The 14,458-nt window shown below is 37.7% G+C and overlaps 1 protein-coding gene across 1 annotated transcript; it reads left to right on the forward strand.

Moving 5' to 3' along the window:
* The first annotated feature begins 324 nt into the window (after positions 1-324).
* LOC140198739 (gamma-crystallin S-1-like) lies at positions 325-10,531 on the forward strand. The gene is made up of 4 exons (XM_072259754.1): positions 325-355; positions 1,894-2,010; positions 7,762-8,024; positions 10,256-10,531. Exons 1-4 carry the CDS (start codon positions 325-327, stop codon positions 10,529-10,531), a joined length of 687 nt encoding a protein of 228 aa, XP_072115855.1.
* Positions 10,532-14,458: the final 3,927 nt, after the last annotated feature.

Here is a 14,458-nt window from a genome sequence, read left to right on the forward strand (position 1 = left end):
ATGATTGTTGAACAACGAGTGACGATTTGTTGAACGGCTGCATAGTGGTTAACTTCTGGTTAAGGTTTTCATTTGTTTTTTTCAATCATTTATCCATGTTTAATAAATGTTTGGTTGTTTTTATATAACCTGTCTCGATTGATATTCATTGTTGCCAGTTACCGAACAGGTAGCACCTGCAAGGGTTCCTGCTCAGGATACGAGCGAAGGCCAACGGCAGATCCAGCAGGTTCAGTAACTGAATTTATAACGGAGAAGACGGATGAGCCAGGACCTCAAATGTCAATGGCTATAGTACAGGCAGATGAACATTTGGGAAGAGAAATGGCGATTTCTTCTGTTCGCCTATTGGAAGGCAATGACAAAAAACTGTTGCTCCGTTTCCTGGAATCTATTTGCTAAGAAAACAATGGTGAAACTCACAAAATGTATCACGCAGCAACAGCGTCAAGAGGGTCTTCAAGACAATTCTGAAGATGCTTTGCTCTGTATGATTGATTCTGGGCAGTAGGGGATCCCTGACCGTCATCAAACTTCTTTTCTTTAACAATCTTTTTTATTGAGTTTTAAATTGATAAACATTACAATGATCATGAGACAAAGAGATCAGGATTGCATTAATAATGGTTAATGTATACAGGCACAGACTCCGATAACATATTTAATTTAAACCTCCCAATCTCTTAATAACTGAACATGAAAAAGAATCAAAACAATTTTTAACCCCCACAGTAAAAAAAAACAAGACAAAACAAAACAAAACAAAGACTGGGCTGCCATATTTCATCGGTTAAGATCATTATTTGTCATTAACTCTGCTCCTCTATACACAAACAAAAAGTTATTAAAAAGGATTCGGAAAGGGTCAACTTAGATCATATGAAAATGTTGAATAAATGGCCTCCAAGTTTCTTCAAATTTAACCGATGGATTAATGGTACCACTCCTAATTATTTCCAAATTTAAGCATGTTATAGTTTGAGAAAACCATTGAAATGTAGTAGGGGGATTGGAATATTTCCATTTAAGTAAAATGGATCTTCTGGCTATTATTGTAACAAAAGCAATCAAACGACAAGCTGAAGGGGATAAATGACTAAAGTCTATCATTGGTAGTCCAAAAATTGCAGTAATAGGATGAGGTTGTAAATCAATATGCAAAGCTACTGAAATAATATCAAAAATGTCTTTCCAATATTTTTTCAAAAGAGAGCAAGACCAGAACATATGTGTCAAGGAAGCTACCTCAGAATTACATCTGTCACAGACAGGATTTATATGACCATAAAAACGAGCTAACTTACCCTTAGACATATGAGCCCTATGAACCACCGTAAATTATATCAAAGTGTGTCTAGCACACATTGAAGAAGTGTTGAGTGGTTGGAGAATTTTCTCCCATTTCTCTGCGGGTAAAGATACCTGAAGTTCTCTTTCCCATGCATTCTTAATTTTATCAGACACACCTAAATGTATTTTCATAATTAAATCATAAACAATTGCTACTAAACTCTTCTGATAGGGGTTTAAACCTAAAATGTTTTCTGTAATTTCAGTTTGATGTGATAGTGGAAAAGTAGGTAAGATAACCTTCAAAAAGTTTCTAATCTGTAAATATCTGAAAAAAATGTGATCTAGGCAAATTATATTTATTAGACAACTGTTCAAAGGACATGAGACAATTATCCATGAATAATCACGAACACATATTATTCCCTTCATTTTCCATAAAAGAAAAGCTTGATCAGTTCTGGATGGTTGGGAGAAAAAAATGGATATAATAGGACTTGATAAGATAAATTTATTCAATCCATAAAATTTACGTAATTGAAACCATATTCGTATTGTATGTTTAATTATTGGATTAATCGTTTGTTTATTTATTCATTTTAGTAAATGCAAAGGGAAGCGAAGCCCCTAAAATAGAAGCCAACGAGAACCCCTGTACACTTGAGGTTCACCCATCGTGGACATTGAATTTCATCCAGATCTTGTGTCCAAGAACATTAGGTATTGAATATTAATTGCCCAATAATAGAATCTAAAATTCGGCAATGCCAAAATGCCATCCTTTTTTGATTTCTGTAAATATTTCTTAATTAATCTAGGATTTTTATTCCGCCATATATATGAAGAAATTTCATATCAAAAAATATCAAAAAAAGATTTAGAGATAAAGATTAGTACCACCTGAAATAGATACAGAAATTTAAGTAAAATAATCATCTTAATAGCATTGATTCAACCAAACAATGATAGGAACAATGGGGACCATTTAGTAAGCAGTTGTTTAACATGATCAATTAAGGGTAAAAAGTTAACTTTAAATAGATCCTTATGCTTCTTAGTAATCTTAACATCCAAATAAGTAAAATAATCAGTAATTGTCTATAAATTGGAACTTGTATATTTAATGGAAAAAGCTCACTCTTATTTAGATTAAATTTATAACCAGAAAAACTACTAAACTGAGCGTGTAGTAATATTACTGCAGAGATGGATTTCTCTGTATTAGAGATATATAGTAACAGATCATCTGCATATAATGATATCTTACGCGACTCATTCCCACAATAATGCCAAATATATTGGGTGAATCACGAAGAGCGATTGCTAAGTGCTCCAAGGCAATATCAAATAGTAAAGGGATTAAAGGACAGCTCTGTCTAGTACCTCAAAAAAGCCTAAAAAAGGGAGATCTCTGATTATTAGTAAGTACAGAAGCCAAAGGTATATGATATACCAATTTAGTCCAAGACATGAATTTTGGGCTAAAATTAAATTTCTCAAGGATGTTAAATAAGTATTCCCATTCAACTCTGTCAAACGCTTTCTCGGCGTCAAGTGAAATAACACACTCTGGAGTTTTAGATGGAGAAGTATAAACAATGTTCATCAGCCTCCTAACATTAAAATACGAAAAACAATTTTTAATAAATCCTGTCTGGTCGTCAGAAACAATTTATAGCAATACATTTTCCAATCTAATTGCTAATATTTTGGAAAGAATTTTGGAGTCCACATTTAACAAAGATATAGGTCTATATGATGCACATTCAGTGGGGTCTTTATCTTTTTTAGGAATTAAAGAAATAGATACTTCACAAAAAGATTGTGGTAATTTACCTGCAGATAAGGCATCCTTAAAAATTCTACATAATCAAGGAGAAAGTAGACTTGAAAAAGATTTTAAAAAATTCTACTGTATACCCATCCAGGCCGGGTGCTTTACCAGAATTCTTCAAAGAAATTGCTTTCTTTATTTCTTCTTCCTTGATGGGTGCATGAATGTTAAACATTCATTAAGTGGTAATTTCAGAATATTCAATTTTCTTAAAATTTCATGCGTTATGGTAGAATCGTCAGGAAATTCTGATTGATATAAAGAGGTATAGAATTCTTGAAAAGATTTATTAATTTCATCATGATCAACCATCAAAATACCATCCCGTTTACGAACTCTAATAATCTGACGTTTAACTGAAGTAGCTTTCAATTCGTTGGCCAGTAATTTACCCGATTTATCACCATTTATATAAAATTGACTCTTAGATTTATGTAATTAATTTTCAATTGGGGATGTTAATAACAAATTGTGTTGCATCTGAAGTTCAACTCTCTTTTTGTAAAGCTCCAAATTAGAAGCAGAAGAATTTTTTTTATCACTTTCTTTAATCTTTTCAACCAATGCACATATTTCATTATTAATTCATTTTTTCAATCCAGTAGAATATGAAATAATTTGCCCACGGATATATCCTTTAAAAGTGTCCCATAATATCCCACTGGAAATTTCTTCCATAAAATTAGTTGAGAAAAGGGCATCTCTTCTTTAATAAAGTTAACAAAATTTAAGTCCTGAAGCAGAATAGAATTGAACCGCTATTGTCTAGCACTGAAAGTTACATCAGTTAATTTCATTGATAGGTTCAGGGGCGCATGCTCAGAAACGGCAATTGCATCATACTTCACAGGGAGTAACAGATGAAAATAATCGAGAGTCAATGAAAAAGTAATCAATTCTGGAGTAATTATGATGTACATGAGAAAAGAATGAGAACTCTTTATTGTTAGGATATGAAAATCTCCAAACTTCTAAAATTTCAGAATCAATTAAAAAGGAGTTAATAAAAATAGTGGATTTGTCTGGAAGTACCTGACTGGGCACAGACCTGTCCATTGACGGATTCAAGCAACAATTAAAATCTCCGCCCATTATCAACCTATATTCATTTAAATCAGGAAGAGGTGCAAATAAATGTTTCAAAATTTGGGATAATCGGTGTTTGGTGCATAGATATTAACCATAACAACTTTTTAGTTATAAAGTAAACCAGTAATTACCATTCAGGTCTGAAATTGTTTCATAGTGAACAAATGAAATTGAGGAATCTATAAAAATAGGTACTCCTTTCACCTTAGCCTGTGAATTAGAGTGGAATAGTTAGTCTTCCCAAATCCTAAAAAAAAATGCTGATTATCTTCCTTCCTTACACGAGTCTCTTGGGCAAAGATAATCTCAGCATTCATTCTATGAAAAACTTTTAAAATCTTCTTCCGTTTAATCGGATGATTCAAACCAATCATATTCCATGAAACAAAATTAATAATATTATCCATTGTACTTGAATTAAACCATATGGTGATAAAAGGATTAACTTTACTGCATAGGAAACTCATGAATCAGAAAGAGGGAAAAGGGTTTAAAGAGGAACGGAAAGTTATGACAATTCAGACATATTTGTAGTCTCAGATCAACCCAGATAGAAAAAAATCAAACTAAAAATAGCTCCACCCCTCACTCACAAAGACCCAGAAACTGGCCAATAGACAGCCAGATAACTAACTAGACACTTCCCTACCCCCATCTCCCTTGAAGGCAAGTCTCCAATGAAAAGAAATACAAAATGCCACCCGCAGTCAAAACATTGAGAAGAGAATGCCATAAAAAACCCAAACAAATGTTTAAAAAAACAGCTTTTTACAAAATATTTTGAAAGGCAAGATCTTGGAAAGTGAAACAGAATACAATCTTATTATTATTTCAAGAAAGAAAAATCAATCACCAAATCAGATTCTTATTTTCAAAAACAATTGAAAATAATACAATAAAATAACAAAGGGAGAGAAAAAAGGAACTTTAACATAAAAGCATGATAAATATCAATACTCCAAAACAAAGTATGAGCATTATCAAACCAAAGGCAAAATTCTTCAGACTTTAAAAGTTCAAATCTATGAACAGGTTATTAACTTATAAACAAGTGAATACATACATAAAAAAAACAGTAAATTAATTAGACGTCAGAGCTCGAACTTTGATCCTCAAGAAATTAATATACTTTGTCCATGGATTTAAACCATTTACGCAATTTATCAGGCAGAACAACCCTTAGGTGAGCTGGAAATAGCAGGGATGGTCGAAAATTTCTTTGATATAACTCAGTTATCACCGTTTTTAAAAGCGATCTTTGTTGCATTACCTCAGAATGGTAGTCTTCAACCAGACAAAATTTGAGATCTCCATGTATAATAATCCCTTTCTGACAAGCAATTCAAATTAAATGCTCCTTAATGTGCACATAGTGAAATCGAAGTATCACAGTTTGAGGTTTTAACTCTTTAGGGGGTTTAGATCTTAAAGACCGGTGGGCACAATCAAGTATTAGGGGAGGAGAAAAAACATCAGAGCCAAACACCTGCATTAAAAATTGAGAAAAAAATTTAGTAAGATCACCACTCTCGACGTCTTCACTGGGTCCTATTATTCACAAATTCTATCTCCGACTATGACACTCCAAGTCAATAATCCTGACTTTATACTTTTCCAATGTTTAAGTGTTCGAAGTTAATATCTTTTCCAATAAATTCAATCTGCGATCTCTCTGTCTCCAAGCTTCAACGAGTTCAGAAATTTGTCGCTGTTGTTTTTCGCTCTCCTGCTTAAGTATTGCCAATCTACCTTCTATCTCCTTTAACAATACTTCCAAAGTTAGCAAATCTTTTATCTTTTTTATCATCCAGGAACTTCGAGATAGCCTCCAAAGTAAGTTGAGACTGTTTTGGCTGTTCAAAAGCACCTTCTTTCTTTCCATTTCCATTACCGACTTCCTTGCCTTCAGCTAATGCCTTTTTGCCTCTGGTAGTCATTTCAATCGATTAAAAATCAAAATTCAAGCATATAAAAATGTTATAAACACTTTAATATAAATAGTAAAAGGGTGGTAAAAAGACAGAAAAATGAACGGAGCAGAGCCAAAATGCAATCTACTCCATCTAGTGCCCTCAAGCGAGTCCTGCATCAAGCTACTGCTTATAAAATTCAAGTAACACAAAACAAAATTTTACCACTTGGAATGTAAGAACCCTATACCAAACAGGAAAATTGGACAATGTGATAAATGAAATGGAAAGAGGTGAACATACAAACTTGTTAAAGACAACGTATGAATTGAACCTGAATCACTGGTGCTGTATTGCATTACGCTAACACCTATGCTACTGTGCTGCCCCAGAATCTGCAGCTGGATTTTGAAAGAAAATTTTTTGAAACATCTCTATGACAGACTGTTAAGGATCCGGTCTGAACACTGGGTCAAAGGGCCTCTGTTGGTAGCTCTGGATCACGACAGTCTTTAATTTCTGTTTTCTTTCACCTGGCCACGTGGGTTCTGGCCCAGCCCCTTTCCTTTTTGGACTTCCTCCAATTACCTGCTTGTCTCCTCATTTGCACCCACCTGTGTCTAATTTTCACTCATTACCCTGTCCATTTAAACCCCGCCTTGACTAGCATTCTCTGCCAGTTCGTCCCAGTTCTGACCTGTGTTGTTCTAGCCTGTCATTGTGACTTCTGCCAACTGATTTTGCCTGATTCTGTGTTTTGGATTTTGCCTGATCCTGGACCTGATTTTTGCCTGTGCACTCTGGATTGTCTGCCCTCGCCTGACTGCCTTTCCTGGTAAGACCTCTGCCTGCCATTTTGGATTTGTGCCTGCCTTCTGTTTTTGAAAGACTGTTGCCTTTGTGCTCCCTAATAAATCCTGGTGAAAAAGTATTCATTGGTCTGCACTTGAGTCCCACCAAAACCTGACACAGATGCCATCTCCTGGTCCTTACAGTGAGCCAGATTCAATAGCTCTGGGGTTTGCAGCTCCTCTCTCCTCTCTCATTGGCTTCCTCTGGGTGTCTTGATTTCCTTCCACATCACAAAGCTGTGCAGATTGGTACATTCAGGCAACACACACACAATGCTGCTGCGTTCCACCAGCATTTTCTGTGTGTTGCTGGAATCTCCAGCATCTGCAGATTTCCTCGTGTTTGCAGATTGGTACATTAATTGACCACTGCAAGTTGTCCCTGATGTGTAAATTTTGGTAAAATTCAGGACATATCTCGGCACTGCGACTGTTTGGAACTCGAGAATGATCCCTAGCAGAGAATGAAAAAGGCTGATTTCCTGCATTGTAGAATTAAATTGCCTGCTGCAAAACAAAAACAATCACTGGATCGCTGACACGTCTCGTATCCTCAGGTGCTTTTTCAGCATTCACGGGACATATGTTGTTTTCTGCTGACCTCAGGTTTCCATCATTTACATTACAAAGGCCTTGCTGGAAAAGCTTTTCTGTCCAGTATATAAATACCCAGTTAGTTACATGTAGTCAGTTGGTTATTGGTCGTACACCACAATGGGAAAGGCAAGACCACTCTTCATTTTGTGAATTATATTGTAACCATCATTTGTCCTCAGTCTGATTTAAGCTATTTATTTCTGCCCACAGATCATCTTCTACGAGGACAGGAACTTCCAGGGTCGGCACTATGAGTGCAGCTCCGACTGTGCCGACCTCTCCCCTTACTTCAGCCGCTGTAACTCCATCCGTGTTGACAGTGACTGGTGGGTGTTGTACGAGAGACCCAACTACACGGGATACCAGTATGTCCTGAGCAGGGGAGAGTATCCTGAATACCAGCGCTGGATGGGATTTAATGACTGTATCAAGTCCTGTCGCAGCTACCCACCTGTAAGTTGCTGTTGGTGACTGAGGTATTCCAAGCAACTTGGCACGCTGCTAGAAAATGGCTGACATTTGCAATAATTACACTTGTGCACAAGCTCGTTCTCTGAAATGTTAAACTGCTGTGAATGCTAGAGTTAGCTGCTGGCACTTGAAGTCAAGTTTGGAGTCAGTAGATATTTCTTGAAGGAGTCAACAGAAATGAAGTTGGTTCAGGAAAGTAGTGCATCTGGTGTGAAGGATGAATGTCCGATTGCTTTTGACAGATGGAGATGTATCCGTGATTGTGAGGGCACTGGGTAAAGAATGGGAATCGGGTTTATTATCACTGGCGTATGCATCACTGGCTTTTTATGCTGAACCGATGTCTACACATAAGATGCCGGAGGAACTCAGCCAGTCAGGCAGCATTTGTCAGTCCTGATAAACAGCCTCAAACTGAAATGTCTCCACAGATACTGTCTGACCCTTTGAGTTCCTCCAGCATTTTGTGTGCTCATCCAGATTCCAGAAACTGCCCTCTCTTGTGTCTTAAAGTCTAGTAGGGCCACAGAAAATATCTGGTCAGTTTGTGGTAGTTTTACAGAATATCATGTACACAGTTATAGCACGTGGACATTGATAGTTCAGATCTCAGTAAAACAAAAATCACAAAATACAAAAAGTGGATCGGAGGTTTATAAGTCAAGCATAGGGAAGTGAACATCTCAGTCAGCATGGACCAGTTGGTGTGAGGAGACACTTTCTGTGCTGTGTTAATCTATGATTCATTTGATGTAACCCACAAAGAGCAGGGAACATGGAACATAGAATGTGAAAATATACTGCACAGTACAGGTCCTTCGGACTATGATTTTGTGCCAGCCTTTTAACTTGTTGGAATGTCAAATTAACCCTTTCCTCTCACAGAGCCTTCCATTTTTCTTTCAATCATATGCCCATCTTAAAGTTGCTCAGATATATCATCCTCTATCATCACACCTGGCAGAGTGTTCCAGACACTTACAACTCTGTAAAAACCTTATGTTTTGCATCCCCACCACACTTTGCTCCAGTTTCTTTAAATTTATGTGCTCTCCTGTTGGCCACTTCAGCCTTGGGAATAATTCTCTGACTGTCCTCTCTACTTATTCCTTGTAACATCTTATAAGAGATAAGAGGAATTGGACAGAAAATAATTTTGACTATTAAAGTTTTAATGGAATGAATGGCTTCTTTTCATGAATTTGTGTGGTGTTTCATTCACAATAAAACATCCACCTTATTCACCAAATTAGGTTGCTTCTTGGCTGGATTACAAAAACCTACTTGTTTAATTGCATGATATCAGAGAACCACGGTGAGGTTAAGGCATGGAATGAGGCTCTTTGAGCTAACATGGATTCAATGGGCCAATGTTGAAGCAATCTGTCCTCTCCCACAAATTGCAAGTTATTTCAAAATCATCTGCTTCACATTTGTCAGGTAATAAGAAACAAAATGTCAGGTTCCATCAGATATCCAGGTTGAAATGAGAGATGATTGTTATTGTTTCCAACAATCACATCCTGTGTAGAGTTATATTTACAGTTCTGACAGAGGAAGTGAGGAATGAGGAATCTGAAAACCCTCAGAATAATTTGCATTTTTTTATATTAGTAATTCAAGCTATTTACAGACACAGACCAGCACATACTGTATGTACATTTATCATTTACCATGATCCTTTAACACAAATTTTACATTAGTTACATGTTATCTTCAGTGGAACTAAATTCTGTAAACTTTGTTCTTTTTGTTAATACTGTCTTCAGAAACCCATAACAAGCTCCTCAATCAGGTATTACTCTCTATCGATACGCAAAAGATCCATCTAATTCAGAAACACAATAACAACATTATTTCTGTCATATATACATTCGTGATTATATTGAGCATGCTTTAATGTCCTTGTATATCTTTTATGTGATCAATAACCAAATTTTTTTTGATATTCATGAAATTAAATGGTTCTTAGCTGCCTCCTGTAGAAACAGTGAACTTCCTCAATCTTAAGTCATGATTGTCTAGGTTTTAATTGCCTTCAATGCAGAGATAAATGTTCTCCACATTATTTCATTAAGGATAGTCTTGAAATATAATTAATTATTGATAATCCTGAGGCTTGATACAACTGTATCTATATATAAAGTCTGATAATTATATGCATTTTGACATGATTATACTGCATTAAGGACACATAAAATCCTTTATTCCAGTACCGAGGGGGCACCTACAGGATGAAGATTTATGAGAAGCCTGACTTTGGAGGGCAGATGATGGAATTCATGGATGACTGTCCCTCTGTCTATGATCGTTTCCATTGCCGTGACATCCACTCCTGTCAGGTGATGGATGGTTACTGGATCTTCTATGAACATCCCAACTACAGAGGCCAACAGTATTTCCTGAGACCCGGGGAATACAGGAGATACATTGACTGGGGCGGCTACAACTCAATGATCGGGTCCTTCAGGCGCATGAGGGACTTCTAGTTGGCTCTCTTTCACCAGCATATGATTCTGAGAACATATTTCAGAAAATAAAATAATGTTTGCAAGACCATTGTTATTGTAATTCATTTATTTTCATGTTGCCATAACATTGCGTTAACTATACAAAACAGCGATGGTACCTGAGTCCGGTGTGGAGGCTTTGACCCATATTAACCTCAACTCAGGATTATTTCTCATTTTAGCTGCTGTCATTGTGGAGATAAATTTTATCCAGAGACATGCTGAATATGTAATTCATTATTGATCAGGTCATCTTCTCTTATTGAGAGTATAGTGATAAATTGTCACACCTCTGTGGATTCCTGTTCTTATGGAGAGATACAATATGGAAACAAGCCCTTTGCCCCACTGAGTCAGAGCTGAACATCACCTACCCACTTACATGAATCCTTCATTGATCTCATTTTTAAAATCTCCACATATTCTCATAATTTCCCCAAATTGTAGTTACCTACAGACAGAGAACAACATACAATGGCCGATTTACCCACCAAATAGTTCACCTCCCAGATCTAGAACAAAACCAGAACACCTAGAAAGAAGACACGGGCTTGCAGTGAGAATGTGCAAATCCTATACAGACATCACTTTAGGTTGCTGACATAGTGAGGCAGTGGTTCTACTACCTGCACCACCACACTGCCTCTTCCCGCCTGTTGCAATCTGGACACATACCATCCATTTTTGTGCCAGCATTCTTGAGACGTTTACAGCCCAAAAGACAAAAGTGCCGACAATAACATCGTTAATGAGAATTCTTGTCACAAGCTACTAATTAGAGAGACTCCCTTTTCCCGAATGATCTTTCCTTCACAACTAATTTCTGACCATGTGAAAGGACACTTCCAATTACAAGCAATTTCATTTGTATTATGATTAGTGAGGGATAAATACAGATTAGAAGATTGCATTGACAGCTGTCCATCGTGCAAGAGACCTTGAACTGTGAGACAGAGGGAAGGTAGCCAGTATAAAGAAGGACTGGAGCAGGGGTTGGCAGATAGATACAGGGGAAGGGATGAGTGAAAGTCCTAAGGATTTCTTGTGTGAGTGTTGTTGGGGAGTGTTCAAAGGAATTCAGAAAGTTAAAGTGTAAGAACAATAGTAATAGTGATATGAGTAACCAGACTGTGAAGAGGGTAGACATCCAACTGGAGATAGAGCAGGAGAAAATGGAAAACATCCTGAAGTGAAGATCTGGAAGAATCCCTCCATCATAAAATATCTCACCATCATCCCTCCTTTCTCATCTTCCTTCCTTCTCATTTTCCAGCTCCTATGGCCTTTTGTATCTCCGCCTATCACATTTCATCCTCTGTCTCTCCCTCCTGGATCCACCTTCCATTACTCCCCCTCTCCTTGTCTGTTTATATGTATCACCTTCCAGCCATTCTCTCGCACCCTTCACCCTGACCTTCCCCATACATGGTTCTATCCCTTTTCCCACCTGGTTACACCTGTTGCCTGCCAGTCCCTGCCTCATTCCTCTCCCTCCCCTCTATTTACTGGCTATCTCCCTTCTACACTCTTATTCCTGATGCAAGGCCTCGAAGTAAAACATTGACCACCCTTTTGCCTCCACAGGAAATTTCCAACACCCAGCGAGTCAACACTAAATCAGCCATTTTCCTCCATGAACTTCTTTTGTGAGTTGGACAGGAGATGCTGATGTCAGTATTAAATGCACATTCGGTGGCTACACTGGGACCTGATTACTGTGTCAGGAGTTAATGTGAAGACAAAGCTCACATGCAACCTTCAGATGCCAAACTAAGTAAGCTGAGGTGTCAGTTCATTGGCTAAACCAAGGTGCATCCTGCAGAAAACAGTGGACTGATTTTTTGTATAGTACAAAAATCAAAGCTTATAATGACCAGCAATCAAAACTGCAATTTGTGGAAATGAAATCTTCATATCCCTCTGCAGATGCTGCCTGCCCCTCTGAGTTCCTTCAGCAGTTTATTGTTTAATAACTAAAGTGAATGAGTTTTGGAGAAGCGGAGAAAGCGCCAAGGACAGTAATATTGGCGTGAGTCAGTTCCAGACCAGTAAATAGTAATACCAATGAAAGGCACAGAAAATACAGTAACTATCGGCCACTCTCATCTACAAAGACAGAGAAAATCAAGTTAGCTATTATTGCAGAGAGGTAGAATTGATGGAGAGTAAGTCAGATGGTTTTCAAGACCAGTGTGTGGGAAAAAAATGAGAACATAAGCTGTTTTAGATCAAAGGTTGTGCAAAGAGAGAGGGTTCATTACAAATCTTGCAGAAATCCACCTTCTTGAAGTGCTGGAGTTGGTGGGATGTGGGTGTACTCATTAAGTTATTAAGAGAGAGATTTCCCAGATTTTGACCCAGTGACAGTGAAGGAATGGGGATATATTCCAAGTCAAGACAGTTTGTAGCTTGGATGGCAACTTCCAGTTGGTGTCATTAAGGTAGAAAGGGAGCAGGAACAATTCACAAGGATGATATTGGGACTTGAAGTTTGAGTTACGAGAAGTGACAGAATTGTGTCCCGCAGAGTAAAGGAAACTGATGGGTGATATTACAGTAATATTTAAAGTTATGAGGGGCATATGGATTAGGTAGAGGGTCACAATATTTTCCCAGGGTAGTGGAGTTTAAAATTGGAGGGCATATATAGACGCAGTGAGAGGGGAAAGATTTAAGACATAAGACATAGAGCAAAATTTAGGCCCTTTGGCCAATCAAGTTTTCTCCCCTATTTGATCATGGCTGGTCCATTTCTCTGTCAACCCCATTCTCCAGCCTTCTCCCCGTACCTTTCACACCCTATCCTGTCTATCAACCTCCTGTTTAAAGACACCCAATGACCTGGCCTCCACAGCTGCCTGTGAGAACTAATTCGACAGCTTCACCATCCTCAGCTAAAGCAATTCTTCTTCATCACCGTCCCTCACCCTATCATTCTTCTACATTTCAGTGTGTACACCCCAGAACAATGCAACCCTCCTCATGTGACAAGCCTTTGAACCCTCTCCAGTATCAGCACATTGTTTCTTACTGTATATAGAATATCCACAGTATATTACATGCATTTTTGACACGATTATATAAAGTATGCATTAAAATAATTTATTCCAGTACTGAGGAGGCAACTACAATGGTGAGAATTTACCAGAGGGCTGTTGACCATTCATCCATGGTACGAGGTGATGAAACTCACTACACAAACTGTAACTAATGGGCACTGGCACTTTATTGTCTCTGCACATACAACAATGGAACTATATTGCCCCCGTGTCAACAACTTAGAATATGAATTCTACTGTTTCCTCACTCATAGCACTTTTCCCGTTTATAACACCGTAATGGGGGATTTCCGTTGGCCAGCCCCTTCGCCCAGCCCCTGTGTGGGGGTTCTTCCTGTAATGGTGGATCTCTTGACAGGATGCTCGAAGAGCCCACTTTTGTATTCGTTCCTTACCAATTCAAATATTGCATTGCAGTGTCATTGGCTGTAGGTCAAGGGTCTGACATTTAACACCCTTTTATTGGCTCTGTTCCAGGCTCACATCCATTTATTACCCTCTTCCCAGCAAGTGACAATCAATAATTTATCGCTCTTTGCTCTCTTCAGTAACCAGCTCGAATCACTCCAGCATTCACAAACCTGCATTTTACATTATATCAAAACACCTCACAAATTACTTCTTATTTGGATGTTACCTGAAGCAACATTGTGTTTTCTTTAAAACACAGAAAGCAAAGCAACTTTATCTCACAAAATGGAAGACGTAAAACAGTTCCACAAAGTGGCGGCCTCCATCTCCAATTACATGGCAGGAACAAAGGCAATTGATCTGTCTGCTTCCACTGTCCTTGACCATTTGAGTATGATGTTTTCTTTCATATTTTATTTCCTCCATGGCCAACAGG

This window comes from Mobula birostris, chromosome 6, assembly GCF_030028105.1.
Source record: "Mobula birostris isolate sMobBir1 chromosome 6, sMobBir1.hap1, whole genome shotgun sequence".
Lineage (NCBI taxonomy): Eukaryota > Metazoa > Chordata > Chondrichthyes > Myliobatiformes > Myliobatidae > Mobula > Mobula birostris.

Coding starts and splice junctions, on each gene's coding strand:
- LOC140198739 (XM_072259754.1), top strand. CDS start 325: ATGGCGATTTCTTCTGTTCGCCTATTGGAAG. Junction 356..1,893: donor TTCTGTTCGCCTATTGGAAG/GCAATGACAAAA, acceptor TATTCATTTTAG/TAAATGCAAAGGGAAGCGAA. Junction 8,025..10,255: donor CCTGTCGCAGCTACCCACCT/GTAAGTTGCTGT, acceptor CCTTTATTCCAG/TACCGAGGGGGCACCTACAG.